This window comes from Camelus ferus, chromosome 24, assembly GCF_009834535.1.
Source record: "Camelus ferus isolate YT-003-E chromosome 24, BCGSAC_Cfer_1.0, whole genome shotgun sequence".
In the NCBI taxonomy this organism is placed as follows: Eukaryota; Metazoa; Chordata; class Mammalia; order Artiodactyla; family Camelidae; genus Camelus; species Camelus ferus.
Genome location: NC_045719.1, coordinates 21,962,619 through 21,981,981, shown reverse-complemented (window position 1 = coordinate 21,981,981; position 19,363 = coordinate 21,962,619). Strand labels below are relative to the sequence as shown.

Here is a 19,363-nt window from a genome sequence, read left to right as displayed (position 1 = left end):
AAGATTTATTTAAAAATGGAGAAGAATGCCTCCAAGAACAGGGTGCGGGCTGCTCTAAGGAGGGAAAAGAGGCAGTTCTGGTCTCCTCTTTCCCTTATACCCTCACTTACAGGTGGTCTCTTGATTGACTGACGGCTCTTGTCCCCGAACGTAGTCACGTTTGGCCCCTTTGCGCACGTCCTCACCCGTGGTGTACACACAGAAAGCCAAGGGGATGGCGGCTACACCGCAATGTTAATTGTAACACATATAATACAGTACAGACATTGGGTCATGTCCGGTTAAGTCCTTTCTGCTACTGCACAGTCTTGGCTGCCCTGCTCTAACCAGTTTCTTGCTGGCACTCATCTGGGGAAAGTAAAGCCCCTTTATGCTGGGGGCGGGCGTATCGCCACCATCTGGACCACCCTCCCTCTCCTCCACCTGTCCGCCCAGTGCCCCCACTTACCTACCTACCTAACACATAGAGTCCATACTAATATAAGTAAAAGGATAAATAATTAATGGAGAAATGCGAGCTCTACCCAAGCGCAGATCACTAACAAGTGTAGAAATAATAATGGAACTAAAAAAAAATCACTACGTGGTTTTCACCACAGTAATACATGATTCAGGAAAGAATAATCAGTTTATGCTAAAATTGGTGGCTTTGTAAAACTGTGGTAAAGGACAAGCTATTTACACAGTTTCAAAGTACCTCCTCATAAAACACTTACGAATCACTACTTTATAAGTATCAAACAAGAACTAACTTCAGAAAGAAGAAAGCTGGAAAACACACAGTAACCGAGTAACGACAGCTACCACCACCAGGAAATGGATGAACTGACATCTGGTAAGATGCTCTGAAAAGCACACAGCACATGCTGAAGCGTTCCTACCAAAAATGAACAACTCTTGAGGGAAATTAGACAAACTCAGAACTGTGGGGTTTTCTACAAAGTATAACTGCTTTATACTTTGAAACCAATAATTCCAATCTTTTTTTTTTTTTTTTTTGAAACTAGTCCACACTTTAGATTTTAGTTTTTAGCTAATGCCCCTTTCCTGTGCCATGATCCCATCCAGGTGGTATGCATTCTATATAGTGATGTATTAACATATCAAAGTATTCATTTGGAAAGACCAGTATTTTTTTCTGTATTACAGAAAATTCATGTTGATTTTGACTTTTATCCCCCCCCCCCAAAAAAAAACCCTCCTGAGTCTCAATCTGGTTTATTTATTTATTTTTAAATTGCAATGTCAGGTCTATACGCAAAAACATGAAGTGCATGATGATCGTGGGTTAACTGTTCCATGGTTCAGATTTATTTCGCCCCTGTATGTTTTTGCTGAGTAACTTAGCTCTTATTTCAAGGCACGTATGATTATGTGGCATGATGACACACAACTCAGTTTCTTAGAAATTTCTAGAATTTATTGACGATCCCAGTAATCCTGTTTATGACAAAAAGTAAGAAAAAGAACAGCCTCTGTTTTGGGGAGATTCCAGTCTAACGAGCCACAGTCACACACACACACACACACACACACACACACACACAAGGGGTCAGTTTTAGCACCACTGCCTCATGAGAAACAGAGGCCGGGAGGATTTGACGGTCAAGCCCGTGATCACTGGAATCTGAGTAACTCAACTTCAGATCCCAGCTCTGCTCTCACTCTGCAGCCTTCCTGTGGGCGGATGATTCAATGGCCTTAAAATTCTGAAGGATGGGGAGACTGTTCTGTCTCCCAGGGCTGCTACACAGAACAGTGAGATAAGGCACTGAAGCGGTTAGCACAATCCTGACATGTAACGGTAAGCCCTTGTAAATCACGTTGACTGTTATTATTACAATATATATGCACCTGAAAACTCTGTGATACAAAAAAGCTGGGGAACATCCAACTCTATACAGAGACTAGCAAAAATCAGGCTGCATCAATCCCTTAATTGAGGGCTGTGGCCCACACTTGATGTCTTTCTGATGGCCCCGCTTTCTGTGGCTGCCGCCCACAATGTCTCTCCAGCTCAGAGATCCACTCTGAATACTCCAGAGTACATGACCACGGTACTAGCAATTTTTAATTAGGGCAATGCGTCCTCACACATACTTTGTCTAAACTCAAAGCAAGCACTGTGCTCGAAAAGATATAAAACTTGACAAAGAATCTGAATGCAATGACAGTAAAGGAAAACAGAGACAAATCGTAAAGACAGAACTCTGAACAATAAAAGAATGGGAGTTGGGGAAAGCAGTAGGAGCACAGAGCTTGCTCTGAGCAACAGAGACCAACGTATCACTTTTCTTCTCATGATGGCTCACTGCCAACAGCCAAAACGCTCTCAGCTAAACCAAAGCTGCTGTCCATCCTCGGTCGACACCTGCCTGCCTTCCTAGGAAGCTGTCTCCCTCATAATCCCTATTGAGTCTGCACTGAATACAAGGTTACTCAGGATCAACCCTCCTTACCGGTTGTCAGTGTTTGCCCTTGTACAATTTCATATTGCTCCAAAAATTACTTATAGAGCATGTTATACATACAAACCATGCTACCGTCCATGCCAAGTATAATGGAGTTTATGAAGACAGATGATACCACGCTGCCCGACAGCTGATTCAAACAGGGATCAGCAGATTATGGCCTGAGGTCCAATCAGGCCATGATGTTTGATTACTTATTCTCTGTGGCTAATTTACTGATCCAGCACGGTTGAGGAGCTGTGAACACGATCATATGCTTTCCAAAGCGGAAGGTACTTACTATCTTTGCCCTTTTCAGAAAACGGTCTGCCAACCTCTGAAAGGAGATGCGGTTATCCCCAAAATACCCCACTTTACCAAGCACCAGTTAAAGAGCTACAAATGAGGAATTCAGAAAGTTCAGAAAGCTGGAGTGGTCACTCTCAACAGGGCCATTCTTTTTGGACAAAGTACCAATAGAAATAGGACTTAAAAGAATAAGAATGCAGGCGGGTTACCAAAGGCTAAGGAAAAAAAAATGATGTAAATACAGAAAGCAAAGAAAAAGCAAAATAAGAGCACGGGGCTTGCCATTTAGCTTGGGCATACCTTCTCTTATGATATTCGCAGAGGTCTTTTCATTTTTACCATTTTTCTCATCTGCATGGATGTTTTATACAAATCACAATCCATTTGCCTCTATGACCATCACTTAATATATGCTTGCCTTCCAGCTGGTAAACCTCACTCTGGAGAGGTAAACTCACAGAGTTGAGTTCGGTAGCAAACATTGTAATTAATGGCATTCTCCAAAACTGCCTTAATTTAACCTTTTCACAATCTTTTTATTCAGCACCACAAGAATGAGATATTATTTACCTTCCAAACAAAGTCACATGACTATGCAACACATCGATTGGCAAAAATCACCACCGCGTTGCTCTTCTCATTTGTGTGTCTTCCTTCTCCCCAAAGTTCCATGAGGCAAGAGAGCTAGATGGATTAGTGGGACGTCTAGTCTTAAAAGACCAAAAATCATTTTGCTTTAATCAGAAAGGATATGTTGTATTAACAAGTCTAGGGGAACTATTTTTAAATGCTCTTAAAAACTAGGTTTTCATAAAAAATTACTGCAGAAAGACAGTTTATGCTTGCACATAAAAATATCTTAGGCTCAATACAAAAAGCTGCTGTCATATTACCTTTTGGACAATTATTCAGAGAGCTATATTTTTAGGACTTGCTATATGTACTTACAACCTCGGAGAAATGTGAACTACAAGACAACAGAAACAAAAAAACGGTATTTCTAAGTAACAGAAAATGACCATCTTATTTGAAATATACACAATTCTCAAAGTGTGAAAGAATGGGCCATAACACGTAAAATTTTAAGTATTGTATATTGAGGGGGGAGAAAACAAGAGAAAAAAGAAAAGAAAACAACTGGAGGAAGGGGAGAAGAAATAACAGAGAAAGGGAATGAGAGGGAGAGAAAGCAAAATACCAAAACAGAGAATTAATCCAAATTCATATAACTGCTCTCCTGATGCGAAGAGATGAAGGGAAAAAGGACTTTTAAACTCAAAGACTAAATTGTTTGACTATTTCAACATAAATTTCCTCCAGAACTCTCATAATATGTACATGGTTCTGGAAGCAGCGTCTTCCTTCTTAGCTTATTAACAATGTATACATTTGAAAATAACTATATACAGTATTTCAAAACAAACCATTCAAGACCTATTTAAGCAGTAACGTCCAAGGGAACAGAACTGAGGCACATTTCGGATATATGGTATCTTGAAGATGAAATGTTCTCTTCCGTGCTTGTTAGTCTGAAGTCTTCCTTATATAACAGGTTGCTTTTAACGTAGTTTTCTTACAGAGACAAGCATCTTGATGGGCCAAATCCAGTTTCATTTTCTCCAGTACTATAAAAAATAAACAAATAGGAGATAATTCGCTTTACTATTCACAAAGAAAAATAAACAACAGTCTATAGTTTCAAAAAACTGCTTGGAAAGAGATGACCCATGAGGGGAAAAAGAAATTCAGCTAACTCCAGTCTACAATTAAACAAAACAAACAAACAAAAAAAGAGAAATAATTACTTTACTACATGCCATGAAGAGAATTTCAATTAATTATAATGTACAGGATGCCTGAGACTTAGCTTAAAAATCAGTTTATATGAGAAAATATTTGGGGGAGGGAATGTTTGCTGAATGTAAGCTTAAGATGACCCCACTATTACATGACAGACAAATCCAGCACGAGGAAGGCAAAAATCCCACTAAATTCTTCAGTGATAGATGATTAATATTTTTAGTAGTAAGCTAAGTTCTTGGTCCATGTGACATTTTTAGGGACTGTGAAAACCTGTAATTTACTCCACAGAGTGCAGCCAATGCACCATAGAAATGGTCTAGAAATAAAAAAAGAAAAAGGAAGTAGTCCTGAAAAAACAAGAAAGGCCTAGTCAAGTGCTGTTTGGGGGCCAATACATTAACAGTGTTTGGTACTAAAATATCAAGTAGACATAAAAGATAGCAACATTTTTAGTACCTGCTTTGTGCTAGGCACTCTCACAATTATCTCAAAACCATGTGCAACCGTTAATAGCTGTTGTCTTTAACATGAATAATCACCCATTGTCTTAGTAAGGACAACTCCGATGGTTCTGCTTGGGTGAATATACACCGAGTCATCCACATCTCATGTGCCCTCTGATCCAATCAAACATATGCTGGCGTCATCGTGGAGAAATTAACAATGCTATTTATGTGCAACGAAACTTTGTTTCAATGAACGTCAACTCATTATTACTCAGAGAAGATGTGAAGGAAGAAGAACCTTGCTGAAAAACATGTTGTGTGTGTGTATAAATATGAAATATGTTGATTTTAATCTGATACCCTGTACAGTGGCAATTCTAGAAAGAATACGCTAAGATTTATTTTTAATGCTAATAAAAAGAATGTAATTTACAATTTAAGAAGCTGCTTAAATCTCTTCTCAAAGGCAGTACCAGAGAAAACAAACTTCTCAATGGTCCTTGGCACTTATATAAAACCACACACATTAATTTGGTGACTACACTGTATCAGGAACAGTTTAGGCTCTGTGGGAGACTCCAAGTTACTTAAGACAAAATTCTTCTACCAGAAAGAGTAAAGATGTACTGCTTGGGGAGGCGGGGAGGTGTTGGAAATACAGTTATGGGAATTGTCTTGAAGTAAATCAGGAGAGCTACAAAGAAAGTTCCTTCTGAACGCTGGTGGAAGACGGTGAAAGTTGAAAATGCAGATTAAAGCCAAACTGTGGAAGGTCCTCACTGACATGTTAGGCAGTCTAAATTATTTCAAACTCGAAGACTAAATTGTGTTACTATTTCAACATAAATTTCCTCCAGAACTCTCATGATACGTACATGGTTCTGCAAAGAAATAAAAACCACACCTACGTTTGTATGTGATAAAAATGCTACTACTAAACAGACAGCCTCTGATATACTTCCTAAATACTTCAAGTATCTGTGCCCATGAGGGGTAGGATGGGGTGGCGGGGGTCACTAATACTATGGAACAGAGCCAGTCCCAAAATACTCAACTCCCTTCACACTTGAATAATTTACATAAAAGTTTGATACAACAGAGAGGCAGGAAAACAACATATAGTATAATAAATAATCTTACTGAAAGCAGATGGTGAAGCAAATGGGTAAATCTTAACCACGGATTATATTCAGGTGTCTGAAAATTTTCCTTAGAGACGATAAGGGAGTAACACTTGTATGGATGAAAAATAAACTGCAGGGAATTTTAGCTGAAAGTTATGGGGCATTACGCTGGCTGCTGCTATGACAATAATTAACTCACCTTAAGACCTTAAAACATTTGTAATGTAGCAAGGGCTTAGAATATATTTTCTAAACATCATGGATTTTAATGGGTAGCTGTGTAGCAGTACTGACTGCAATGCAACAAGAGAGCACACGTGCTCAGTAAAATTCAAAACTGGTTTTTGGGTAATGTGCAAAATTAAGTTTTATCCTGTATTTGTCATATTTATCTGGGATTAACTGTTTCCAATAACTCCTTTTTACGTCATACACTATTGGCTACTCACATGGCTAGGTTTTTTTTTTTTCTTTTGATGTTTGGATGAAAGATGAAGGGGAGAAAATTAAAAGATCATTTTTTAAATTTGCAAGTCTATTTTTTAAAAACTCGTGACTCACTACACAATCTATTCATATCTAATAAGCTAAGGCTTAGATGTATATTGAGAAAAATATTATCTAGAAACTACCTATTTCTACCACCCAAAGTTTGAGTTTGAATCTGGACTTTTTCACCTATTAACCTTAAGACCTTGGCAAGATAATTAACCTGTCTAAGTCTTATCTATCAAACACACCTGGCGATACACACCTACTTCACAGGTGTGTAGATTAAACAAGGTGTTGCAGACAACAAGTTTACATAATTCCTGGCACATTTAAGTGTTCAGCATGTAATAAGAAAAGAACAAATCTGACTCCATATTAGATCTGTTCCTTTGGCTTTAACCCTGTGCTCTGTTCTCCAGGCTCAGTCTTGCCAGCCCTGCACCTTTTGGGAAACAATGTTGCCTTTACCCTGAAATATACATTAGAGGCTATTCTAAAGGCTCTGACCTTTAAGGATATTAGCACTTCTGCACTGATATAAAGATAACAAGTTGCAAAATAGAAAACAACCTTTGTTTTATTGGAGGTTTACAGGGGCACCACGACCTGACCCCACATGGACGGCTGCTAGAACAAAGAACTCCTACAGCAAAGTTTGCAACAACCCCACCCCCCCGCCTTTTTTTTTTAGTATAAAAACAGCCTTAATTCTGACTTGGGTAGGATGGTTCTCCAGGACATTAATCTGCCATCTTCTGAGTCGGCTGGCTTTCTGAATAAAGTCACTATTCCTTGCCCCAACACCTTGTCTCCTGATTTACTGGCCTGTAGTGCAGTGAGCAGAACGAGTTTGGACTCGGTAACAAACAGGCTGTTACTATTGATACTCTTGTTTGTTTCTTGTTGTTCTTATTTCTCCCAGGATAGCTCCAATGTATTAGGAATAAACGTGGGACACAAAGTTGTTCTGTGTGATATTCTGGTTTTATGTTACTTATTTAAGCCAGTGGTCTGGGAACCATCTGACTCTTTAGAAAATTAATTCGCTAAATTAACAAACACTTGGTTTCAGAGCAGAAGACTTTCTATTTGGCCCTCAGGCTCAATACTGTTTGTTTTGTTGAATAAAATATTTCACACTGCTGCTCATTACTCCTAATGGTAAAATAAGGTCCGTATGATGTAAAATCAGAAATGATGGTTCTTTTAAAAACAAAAATAAAACCAAGAAAAATTCAAATGTAATCAATTCTGCTGAAGACTTCAAAGAAAAATACTATCTTCTTTTCTCCTTAGGGCATCTTTTGCATCTAGGTCTTCTGCAAGCCAATGAGAGAGCAGAGCGGTTGCAGTGGAAACATCCCACACGGGGTCTAAGTACTGAGGTCAGTACATGAAGGTAAGTCAGGAATATAAATAGACAAAATTACTCAAGAAAAGCTCTTCAAAAGGGAACACCTTAGAGACAGTCATCTCTCAAAGAGCCCAAAATAGGAAGCTTTTCCCCTAGTGCTGATACAAAAAATCTGTTTCTTTGAGCAGCAGACAGGGCAGATGGCTTGAAATCAGAGGCCACGTTGTAGCAGAGAAATGAGAACCTTCAGTGCTTGCAGTCACATTCAGAGTGGTCATGTCATGCCATGGGAGGAACCTGGGATCTCAAACACTTCTGACGGAGACCCTGACATTTATTAGAGGACACGTGTCCTTCAGGGGAAATGTCAGGCATAATAAACATAGAATTTTCCTTTCATTGTTTGTTTTTTTAATGTTCCAAAGTCCAAGTGTGTGCATGTGTGTATGTGTGTGTGTAGCTGGATTCTCTTCAGTCAAAGGTGAGTAAGAAGGGACCACACATTTATGTGACCCTCTGCCTGGACCTGTGCTCTTAACTCCTTGAACACCAAAGAGACCAAGGAAGAGTTCTTGCCAAATGGATGGCAGTGCTATGTTCTTAGTATCCTGAGCTGGGACTTAGGTAAAATTTCTGAATCCAGTCTGTTCTCAATATTCTATGTTTAGTGTGCAAAAAATAGATCTATAACCCTAGTTAATCTATCAAGCTTCATTTAATTAGATTTAATATGTAATGAGATTAATGGACACCACACTCCCATTCTCCAGAATTCTACTATGAATCAGTATAGCGACAGATGGACAGGAAAAAGTTGAAACTGGAAAGAAATGGGCTGCAATGGGAGAGATTTACACTGAAAGGCACAGTTTAGAGCAGTAAGTGCCCCAAACTAAGCGACCTCTACTTTTGGCGCAAACAAAACTAGAAAGCAATATAAAGATAATTTGAACGGCAAGAAGAGTTCTGATGATGCAATTTCAAAGACAATGACCCAAAGAAAAGTGGTTTTCAGTGGCAAATTTGTACCACTAATAGATGGGTGTTGCTAGGCAACAAATATTGCAGTATTTAATCTCTACCCTTCCTCACAAATGGCATGATGGAACAAAATGAGTCCTTTCAGCATTTCAGCAAAATACTTGTATCTGGCAATTTTTCAGTCGTTTTTCAGAATATGATTTCTTTCATGCAGAAACAACTGTAACTTTGGCTAACATGCATCTGTCTACCTGCATTATTTAAAAACTGGGCTCTATAATCCAGAGATTAACGCACAAAAGTTAGCATCCATCACTTAGCAATATGCGTCCTCATAATAAATACCGCTGAGTGACCAAAAAAATGCTGGTCATCAGAATTTGAGAGTGCGTGTGATTTATTAGCACCAATACTTAGAAAATATATATATAAGGAATGTGAGTTTCATAGAGAAAATAAACGTCCTCAGAGATTAGGTGAGAAACAACTATGCTTTTATAACTGTATAATTTGAAGAGACTTGTGTGAAGTTAAGACCTGGTTTAGTATCTCCGGCACCCTTCAATGCCTAAGTAAGTTCCAATGAAATTTAATATCCTTAGGTTACTCTTCTATTAATATTGTTTCAATTGTACAATAGCACAGGTGACATATTTAAAGAAATCTAAAAACAGTGTGAGAATCTGCAAGTTCATTTCTCAGAATAAAGAATATGGGATTCTTGTGAATCACTACACTGTACACATGAAACTTACATAATATTATAAATCAACTATACCTCAGTAAAAAATAAGAAGATTACGGGATTCTGATAAAGAAGATGTGAATTTGATAAGCCAGAAAACAACTTAGTTTATCACTGGTTGGATGTAGGGGTCAAAAGATTTGGGCATGAGTCTTGGTTCTGTCCCCTGTTAAGACACATGAAGTTTGGCTAAGTCATACTTCTCTGGGATTTTTCCCCTATGGCTCTGAAACATCCTGCTGTGCTGTATGTGGGTACAGATCTACCATTAGCTAGCTGGGTGACTTTGACAAGTCACTTACCTACTACCTGAGTCGCAGTTTACTCTCCTAGGAACTGACTCGCTGTGATAAATGACACATGAAGTAGACCATGAGTTGGCATTTGTAATAAAATATGACTCAGACTGGTGCTCAGAGAGAAGAAACATTTTTTGTTAAGTGAGGAAGAGAGTACAGGCTAACATTTACAGGAAAAAAAATCCCTTATGTTCATTAGATATTTCTTAAGTGTATAAAGGCACTGTGCAAAGGGTCACTGACAGACATCCCAGCCTTCAAGTAGTTTGCATTTTAGGAGTTTTAAGGCAAGTATCCAAATACCTATAATAGGAAACAAAATGTAAGTACAGCTTGTAACAGAAGTACAAAGTACTATTAATATTCAGAGGAAGATGAATCACAGTGGCATTAAGAACAGATCTTGGAAGGACAGGTTGGGTTTTGGCAAGCAGGGGTTCAGAGAAGATTGATTATTAAGAAGAAGGATATTTCTGGGCTGAAGAAATGGAACAGCAAAGCAGCCAGAGAAATGGAAGAGAGCAAAAATATAGAGAGTTTTAGGGGAATAGCTTAGGAAGAAGCTTAGAACAAAGCATTCTGGGAGGCCTTGAGTTGCTAGAGATTGGACGTCACGTTAAGGCAATCGGGAAACACTTTCCATATTTAAATAAAAAACGAAACAAAACAAGGTAAAACATTATTTTGTGAAAATACATCTGATTTTGTTCAGTAGAATAAAGATCAAATGCTGAGAGAAGAAAAAGGATGAAAGCGAAGAGAACAGTCACGAAGTTTCAGTCGTCCAAGGCATCGCAAGGTGAACTGCCACCAGGCTAAAATGGCAGTAGTGAGAAAACAAAAGAAAACAGTGATTGGAAAATGGTTAAAGCACTTACAAGGCTTGGTGACAATCTGGATACTACTGAGTGAGGGAAAAGTCGAAACAGACAAGCTTTGAGCTTGGGCGATCAGTAAAATTATTAACTGAATGCGTAAAGTAAGGAAGGTGTTCACAGGGAGAGGCAGTGTTAGGATCTGGGAGAGGAAAGCGGCCTCATATTTCTGTTTGCTCATCATTTCCATGATCATCCTCATTATGAAATTCAAAGGTAAAACAGGTTTCAAAATCTGAGGTTTATCAACAAGGCTAGTGTAAAAACTCCTCCCCTCCGTTGTTTGCATGGAAGAATCTGCTGGCGGTAAGTCTCCAGACAGATCTTTTCTATGCGCCATTTGCACTGCTTTATCTATAGCTTCTAACCTCCTTTCCCAGCACTTCACCATTCAGCAAAAGCCAGCAAGTGTCCACGTCTCACTTGTCAAGACTTCTCCTAGACTGGGTCTAGATCATTCTCAAGAAGGGCTTAGAGTCATACATGAATGTACATATATTTGTTTTCACATTCTTTTTCACCGTAAGCTACTACTGACTATACTTCAATTAAAAAAAAAAAAGTTTACAGTCAGCACTGACTTCAAAGCACGAACACACCTGTGCTGACCCTCGACAATTTAGTCATACTCAGAACATTTCAGCGGGGCGTTTCAGAGTTACTGATGGATCACGAACAGGTTCACGCCGGAAGGCTCGTGAGATGTCAGGAGGTTTGACCAAAAAAACAGAAAGGATGGGCCACTGGCAGGAGAAAGGCGTGGTTCTGCGAGGAGTCTAGGATGGCACACGGAGAAGCTGGATAAAGGCGCCTGCCCTCAGAGAACTTACCTGGGCGAACTTGTGGATCTGTTCCACGACCGCGGCAAACAGAGCGTGGACACTTTCATCAATCAGACTCTGCATGTAGTGCACGGCCTCTTCATCAGACAGGTCCAGGCGGAATTTATCCTGAACCTGCTAAGGTCAGAGTCTGTGAGTCTTTTGAACAAACAAAAATGGACACATTTCAAACAGAGACAGAAACAAACAGATATAGACATGATTACAATATATCAGAAGCTATTTCTATGCCAAAGAAATGATTCATAATGTATGTGGAGTTCTGAACACTACTCTCTTGAATGTGGAACTTTTCTTCTTTGCTATTTGCTCTTTATATCTTTGTTGGTTGTAAATATTTTTTCAGAAAAACAATAAGAGTAAATGGAAAATACAATTGTTAGGCCCTGCAAATTTAAAAAAACATACAAAATTTGTTCTCTTAAAGGTGTGCTTTTTTTATTTTGCATTTCAAAGTGAGAACTACTACATAAAATTTAAATTGGGATGTGACGCTTAACGATTGTCTTCACTTTATGAAATGGATTTAGGAAGGTGAGCTTACGTGAATATTCTCCCTCACGTTCATGGACCACACAAGGACAGGAACCATGTCATCACTGGCAAAATGAACTAAACTAGATCTCTAAAGTGTCCCCCTTCCTATAGGAGTTCCCCGTACTTCTGCACAGAAGTACTTCAACTGGCCTATAATTTCCAAAGACAGAGGAATTTTTCATTATTTCACATAAAAAGATACATATGAAAGTATCTTTATATATCTCTTTTTATATTCTGATTACTAGAAAAATTAGTAGAGGTTACAGATAAGAATAGTTCCCTAAATGCAAAAGCCAGTGTTACAGAATGACTGTGCAAAACACTGTGCAAGGCACTTAACGGGCAGTGTTTCACTTGACTCTCAGATGGCTCTAGGGAGATAATATCTCCATCTATAAGACACAGAGGGTTTACAAAGCATATACACTTCAGAAAAGGCAGGCTAGGATAAAAAGTGGTCCACATTTAGTATTTCCTTTTAAGTACAGAGTTTAACTACCGTAAAACTAGGAAGAGAGGGCAGACAGTACTACAACCCATGGCCCCAGCTCAGCGCTTTTTCCTTGTCACTGCACTGGAAGTTTACCAGATGGTCTGACAGCCCTGCAGCCTCAGGACGGAGGAGGTGAAGGAGGTAGGTATAAAAAGCAAAGGACAACTGGTGGATGGAGATCTAAAAGTATTAATGAACTACCTCCCCAGTTTCTGGATCCCAGTTAAAGATCCACATGTTCCTTGAGTTTAATCCATTAAATTCTTTATATTCCTCGACTTCTACTTAGAGAGGTCATGTGACAATTCTGAAACTAATTTTTAAGAAAATCAAAAAGCTACAGGGCAGGAAAAAAAAAAAAAAAAAAAAAACAAAACACCAACCAAAACCTTTAACCCAATTGATCAACACTTGCATACTTAGGTAAGTGCTTAAATCACAAACAGAAAATATATATTTGGCATGTAAAGAAAATGTTATTAGAGGGGAGGGTATAGACCTCCATCAAAAGTATAAATAAACCTAATTACTACCCCCTCCAAAAAACAAACAAAATGTAATTTATCAAACATGAAAACATTCTCTTTTATAACAAAGAAGGTTAACTGCATATAAGTGGTTGACTTGGTACCACATATACTGACTTAAGTTGGCTGCTTGTTACTGTCCCCTGGGTCCTTCAGCTTCTAATCATTTTCTCCAAGCTACACTCTCTCTGTTCTTCAGATTCTATAATTTCTATTGATTTATCTTTAAATTCACTGATTACTTCTAATGCCATGACCTAATCTGTTTTTAAAGCTGTCCAGTTAACACTTCATTTTAGCTATTATACTTTAAGCTCTAGAATTTTCATTTTGCTTTTTTCCTTCCTAGCTTTTATTTTAATGTTGAGATCTCCATCTGTTCAGTCATTATACCCTTTAATTCCCTTAAGCCTTTAAACATGTTGAACATGCTTCTTTAACTGACTGCTTCTTTTATTGGCTGTGGGTCACGTTTTTTTCTATTTCATCACATATCTAGTGATTTGATTTTTTTTTATTAGATATTAGGCATTTTGGATACGTTACAGAGAAAGAATTTTCTTGTGTTCCTGTGAAGAATCATTATAGAAGGAAGTCAACTTGGTTAGCATCAAATCCAGTTATCTGTCCTTCCTGTGAGGAACAACAGCTGGGAACTGCTCAGTGTTTTTGGCTTCTGGCTGCTGCTTCCCCATCCCCTGGGATCACTGGATCAGCATAGTTTCCCTTTCAGCCAGGATCTGGGAAAATTTTATATGTAGATTAGAGGAACGGGGGACTTAATACCACTGTGACTTTCACCTTTCCAAAATCTGTCCCCTAACTTCTTGGCTATCCCTACCAGCTCCAAACTCTGTCCTTTTGCACCTCAATATGGCTGCACCCAAACCAATCTGGAGAGTGTCTTCAAGGAAAAGATTACAACACAAGCTTGCAGATTTCAGCCTCTGCAGCGATCTTTCAAAGGCAGATGTCCCTTTGTTTGAAATACTCTGAAAACTCCCAAAATGTGACACAGAGACACAAAGTGAGCAAACGTTGTTGGAAAAAAATGACACCAATACACTTGCTCAAGACAGCGTTGCCACAAACTTTCAAAATTATTGTCTGCAGAACGCAGTAAAGTGAAATGCAATAAAACAAGTTGTCAGTTTCAAAAAACTTAAAAAAGAAATTGATATATATGTACTAAAATACATTATAGGAACAGGAAAATATTGTTGAACTTTGTTACGATTACTTTTGATAACCTGAAAAATCTGCTCCTCTGAAGACTTCAGCCTTGAATGTGCTACTCTGTTTCTCTAGTTGGCTTTCATTCATGAGGCCAATGCAAAACATTTCTAGGTATTAAGTAATGCCAGCAACTGTTATTTCACAAAGTATAGAAATCTACTTCTAAAAAAAGCCAACCACTATGAAACATAAATTATGGGGGGGAGGGTATAGCTCAAGTGGTAGAGTGCATGCTTAGCATTCACAAGGTCCTGGGTTCAATCCCCAGCACCTCCTCTAAAAAAAATAAAACCTAATTACCTCTCCCCTACACAAAAAATAAAATTAAACAACAACAACAAAAAAATAATTTTAGCCTATTATAGCATCACTTTTCAGTATTATTATTATGACTTTAAAGTCAAGTTTATGTTGCAATTGGTTACTTCGTATTTTTGAGAAAACAGCAGAAAGCAAAGAAACCTTTTATGAAATAACTTTCTGGGGAAGAATATGGTAAAATACCTTTTGTTCAAGGTGCACTTGATTGAAGCTAGAACAAATAACTAGGGAATAACTAATCCAAGGAAAAATGACTAATGCATACACTTTTTTTCCATAAAATAAATTGCTTCATATATTAGAAGATGATACTATAAAGACAGCTGGTAACAAAAGCTTAAACAATAAAATCATGATTGTTTAAAAGAGAAGCAAGAGTTGAAACAAAAGACCTAACAAGAACAAGAACCACATAACTGGCAGAAGAAACTGGAAGACTTGGTTTGATAAATACTGTTAGAACACAAGTGAAGTCAGGAAAGAGTGAATATATGACAGAGATTAATGGGTTTAAAATAAACAGCAAGAAACAGACTTGGAAAACAGCAATGCAAAAAAGGTGGGGGGTAACAACATGTAAAATCTGGGGCAGCCATCAATTTTAGCTGAGAAAATTGTCATCAACCAATTACGTTTCTTGATGGACGAGCTTATTAAGTGAACAAAAAATAATCCATGCCAAAAATCAATGTAATAATTAGTCCATTTCCTAGTTGGTGTTTGGGGACAGGGGAGTTTCTTAAATTGTTAGATAATAAAATATTTACATTAAAATCTCTCTCATTGCTTGCCAAAGACTCATGAAATTTGGTAAAAGACGTTAGCCTCTTTCATGTTTACAATGATCTAAACATTTTTGTCCCTCCAAATCCAAGTTGAAATACTAATGCCCACTGTGATGGCATTAGGGGGTGGAGCCTTTGGGAGGTACTCAGGTCCTGAGGGTGGGGCCCTCCTGAATGTGATCGGCCCACTTTTATAAAAGAGACCCCACTGGGGCGGAGGGTAGAGCTCAGTGGCAGAGCACATGCCTACCATGCACGAGGTCCTGGGTTCAATCCCCAGCACTGCCATTAAAAATAAGTAAATATATAAACCTAATAGCCTCTCCCTAAGTAAAACAAAAATAAAATTTTTAAAAGAGACCCCACAGAGCTTCCCCTGTCACCCTATGAAGACACAAGTCTCCGACCAGAAGAGAGCCCTCGCCTGGCCGTGCTGGCACGCTAATCCAGTTACTTCTCACCCCCAGAAGCATGAGAAATAAATTCCTGCTGTTTATAAGCCACTTCGTCTCTGTAATTTTGTTTAACAGCAGCCCAAGTGGACTAAGGCCATGTTCAGTCCGCAGAGATATCTTTCTAATAATGTTCAGAGTCAACAGCTTAGAACGTAGGGCTTTTGGTGCCAATTATTAATTTCGGCCATCAGGGCAATTCCATCTTTGAGATTATTAAAATTTTAGACTTCTGTAATTAAAAAGTTACACTATCTTTAGCAACTTTATACTTCTGCAACAGTTAAAAAGCTGTTACTATCTGTCTATGAAGTTTAATATTAATAACCACACTGATACTTAAGATCGTTTTATGTTACCTTTGGATAAATAAAGTGTTTTACATACAGTCTCCTCCCCAGTGAATCACAAAGTCAGAAATTAATTCAAATAAAAATCTTCAATTCTGCTACCCTTCCTCTCATCTCTTGCTGTAACTCAGGGTAAGATAGTTCTGAATAGCTGTTCATCTATGTGACGGCTTCCCTTTATCCTTCAGGCGTCCGCTCTCCTGACACAGTAAGAACCCCCTGTAAGCCAACGGTATGGATGGGGAGGATGAAGAACGGCTGTGTTCTTCTTCGTACGATTACAATATTTTGTTTCTGATCTTTAGCCTGCTTGGTCTGGGGGCACCAGGAATCAGGTATCTATCAGGAACATAAAGAGAAACTGAACTTTTCAGGACAAGGGGCACTGTGATAGTAAGCTTTCTCTCTTGAGACAGTGACTTACTCATGTGACTGCAGGTGCGAACAGGGAAGGGGATAAAGCTCGCTGCACAGGACTTGAGAGGTGTCGTATAAATATATACACACACGAGGTCTCTGTTTTAATCCACGTTACTTAAGAGTCTACAGGCCAGGACAAGGGGAAATGGGTTGTTAAAACCCTAACATTTGTTACGTAAGAAGAGCAGACTACGATATCTGAGGATATATAAAAATTACCTTTTTCACAGTCTTATCTGGTTCAAGAGCAATATCGGGAATGTTGGCATCCACCATCAAGGAAAACAAGTTCAAAATTAGATTAGAATACCTAGAGGAGAGGGGAAAGAAAAAACACAGCGACGCGTGAGGACCTCGCCACTCCTTCTCCATACCAAGAGCGCTCAGACCTGGTGGTACTTAGCTCTTTACAGTGACTACTGCTTCTTCTGTGGAAAACAGAGCGTGAGACTGGTTACTGGCTGCCTCAACAGAAAGCGAGCCTTGAAAACATCGTATTTTAGGATCCTGATACAATCCCATTTTTAGGACTCCTATTATAGAACCAACTTCTGGAGTAACCATCTAATAACGACATTCTCTGTAAGGAAATCTAAGGAGAACTCACTTTATATTTTTAGTTAGCATTTTTTTAAACATTTTTTATTGATTTATAATCATTTTACAACGTTGTGTCAAATTCCAGTGTTCAGCACAATTTTTCAGTCATTCATGGACATATACACACTCATTGTCACATTTTTTTCTCTGTGAGTTATCATAACATTTTGTGTATATTTCCCTGTGCTATACAGTATAGTCTATTCTACAATTTTGAAATCCCAGTCTATCCCTTCCCACCCTCCACCCCCCTGGTAACCACAAGTCTCTATTCTCTGTCTGTGAGTCTATTTCTGTCCTTTATTTACGCTTTGTTTTTGTTTGTTTGTTTGTTTTTGTTTTTGAGATTCCACATATGAGTGATCTCATATGGTATTTTTCTTTTTCTTTCTGGCTTACTTCACTTAGAATGACATTCTCCAGGAGTATCCATGTTGCTGCAAATGGCATTATGTTGTCGGTTTTTATGGCTGAGTAGTATTCCATTGTATAAATATACCACATCTTCTTTATCCAGTCACCTGTTGATGGACATTTAGGCTGTTTCCATGTTTTGGCTATTGTAAATAGTGCTGCTATGAACATTGGGGTGCAGGTGTCATCCTGAAGTAGATTTCCTTCTGGATACAAGCCCAGGAGTGGGATTAGTTAGCATTTTATGAAGCAGTGACGCTCTGTCTTTGCTCAGTAACAAGTATCGGCTACCTTAAGACTACCTCAGTGTGTCAAGGGTAAACGAAGGAAAGGGAGTTACCCGCATTCCACTAATCATCCCTAAGCATCCTCCAGGGACACAAGTCCCATCATTTCAGAAACTACAGGTGACTGGATGCAAGCAACCCTGAACGAGGGAGAAAACAGCTAACACTCTACGATGCTAGAAACGCACAAGATATCTACATGACACCGTCTTTGCCGTATGCCGGCCCCCGCAGGAACTCAAGGTTCACCCTCATCAATCCTCAAGCCTTTTCTCTTCTTCCTGACAAGGAGAAAGAATGCCTCTATCCCAAGTGCTCATCTCCAGAGGCGGAGCCTTGTGCAGAGAGGTGCAAATACACGGACACCAGGCACACCTCCTGCTCCAGAACACTGTCCCCTTGAACAGTTATGCTGAGTGGTCCCTCAGCACTGCAGTGATAAAAGGAAATCCAGGTCTGACTTGGGGACAAATGTGAGAAAAGGAAGCTTTGATCTTAGGCAATGAAGGGTTTTAGCTGCTCTCAGTAAGTGTCAACACAAGCGCCTTGAACTGTCTTCCCTAAGGGATGGAAGCCAGAACTTAGGTGACGCAGAACTTTTATTCCAGCCATCTATCTAGCTCCAAAAACAAAAGAAAACAAAACCAAACCCATATTTGAACTGTAAAGATAATGGAATGTAGACAAAAATGACTATCCATATGATAGAACCTCAGATTACTTATTCTATCATCATTTTTGAATTTCATATTCTCCATGAAAATCAAGAGGGACCATAATGAAAACTTCTACTTTGATGTAATCTTCTAATCAGATTAGGCTCTAACTCGCTTAGTCTCTTAAAAAGAAGAGGTAAGAGAATAACTCAACAGCTTTAACTTAGCTTTAAAAGTTACTGATTTCCTTCTGGGAGTCAATACAAAGCTTATCACAGATTATTTCACTTCTGCTCACATAATTTTATTCATTCAACCAACAAATAGTTAACCGAGTACTCACTCCATACACTGTTCTTGGCACTAAGAGCATAGTGGTGAACTGGTTAAACAAGGTCCCTACACTCATGAAGCTTTACATTCTGGAGGCGGCTCAGGACTCACCATCAGCCGATAAAGAAGATAATTTCATACCTGGATGACTGACAAAAGATTTTTAAGAAATAAAGGAAAAAAAAAAAAACAACCCCAGGGAAATAGGTTAAAGACTGATGGAGTGGGG

The 19,363-nt window shown here is 38.7% G+C and overlaps 1 protein-coding gene across 1 annotated transcript in view; it reads right to left on the bottom strand.

Annotated features, from left to right (window-relative positions):
• Positions 1-1,212: 1,212 nt before the first annotated feature.
• Positions 1,213-19,363, bottom strand: part of PIK3C3 (phosphatidylinositol 3-kinase catalytic subunit type 3) — a 116,741-nt gene continuing 98,590 nt past the window's right edge. Inside the window, exons 23-25 of the mRNA XM_006194530.3 lie at positions 17,064-17,154; positions 11,709-11,834; positions 1,213-4,384 (exon numbers count right to left, since the gene is read on the bottom strand). Coding sequence (XP_006194592.1) covers positions 4,370-4,384; positions 11,709-11,834; positions 17,064-17,154 — 232 coding nt within the window. The 3' untranslated portion in view covers positions 1,213-4,369. The remainder of the gene's footprint in view (positions 4,385-11,708; positions 11,835-17,063; positions 17,155-19,363) is intronic.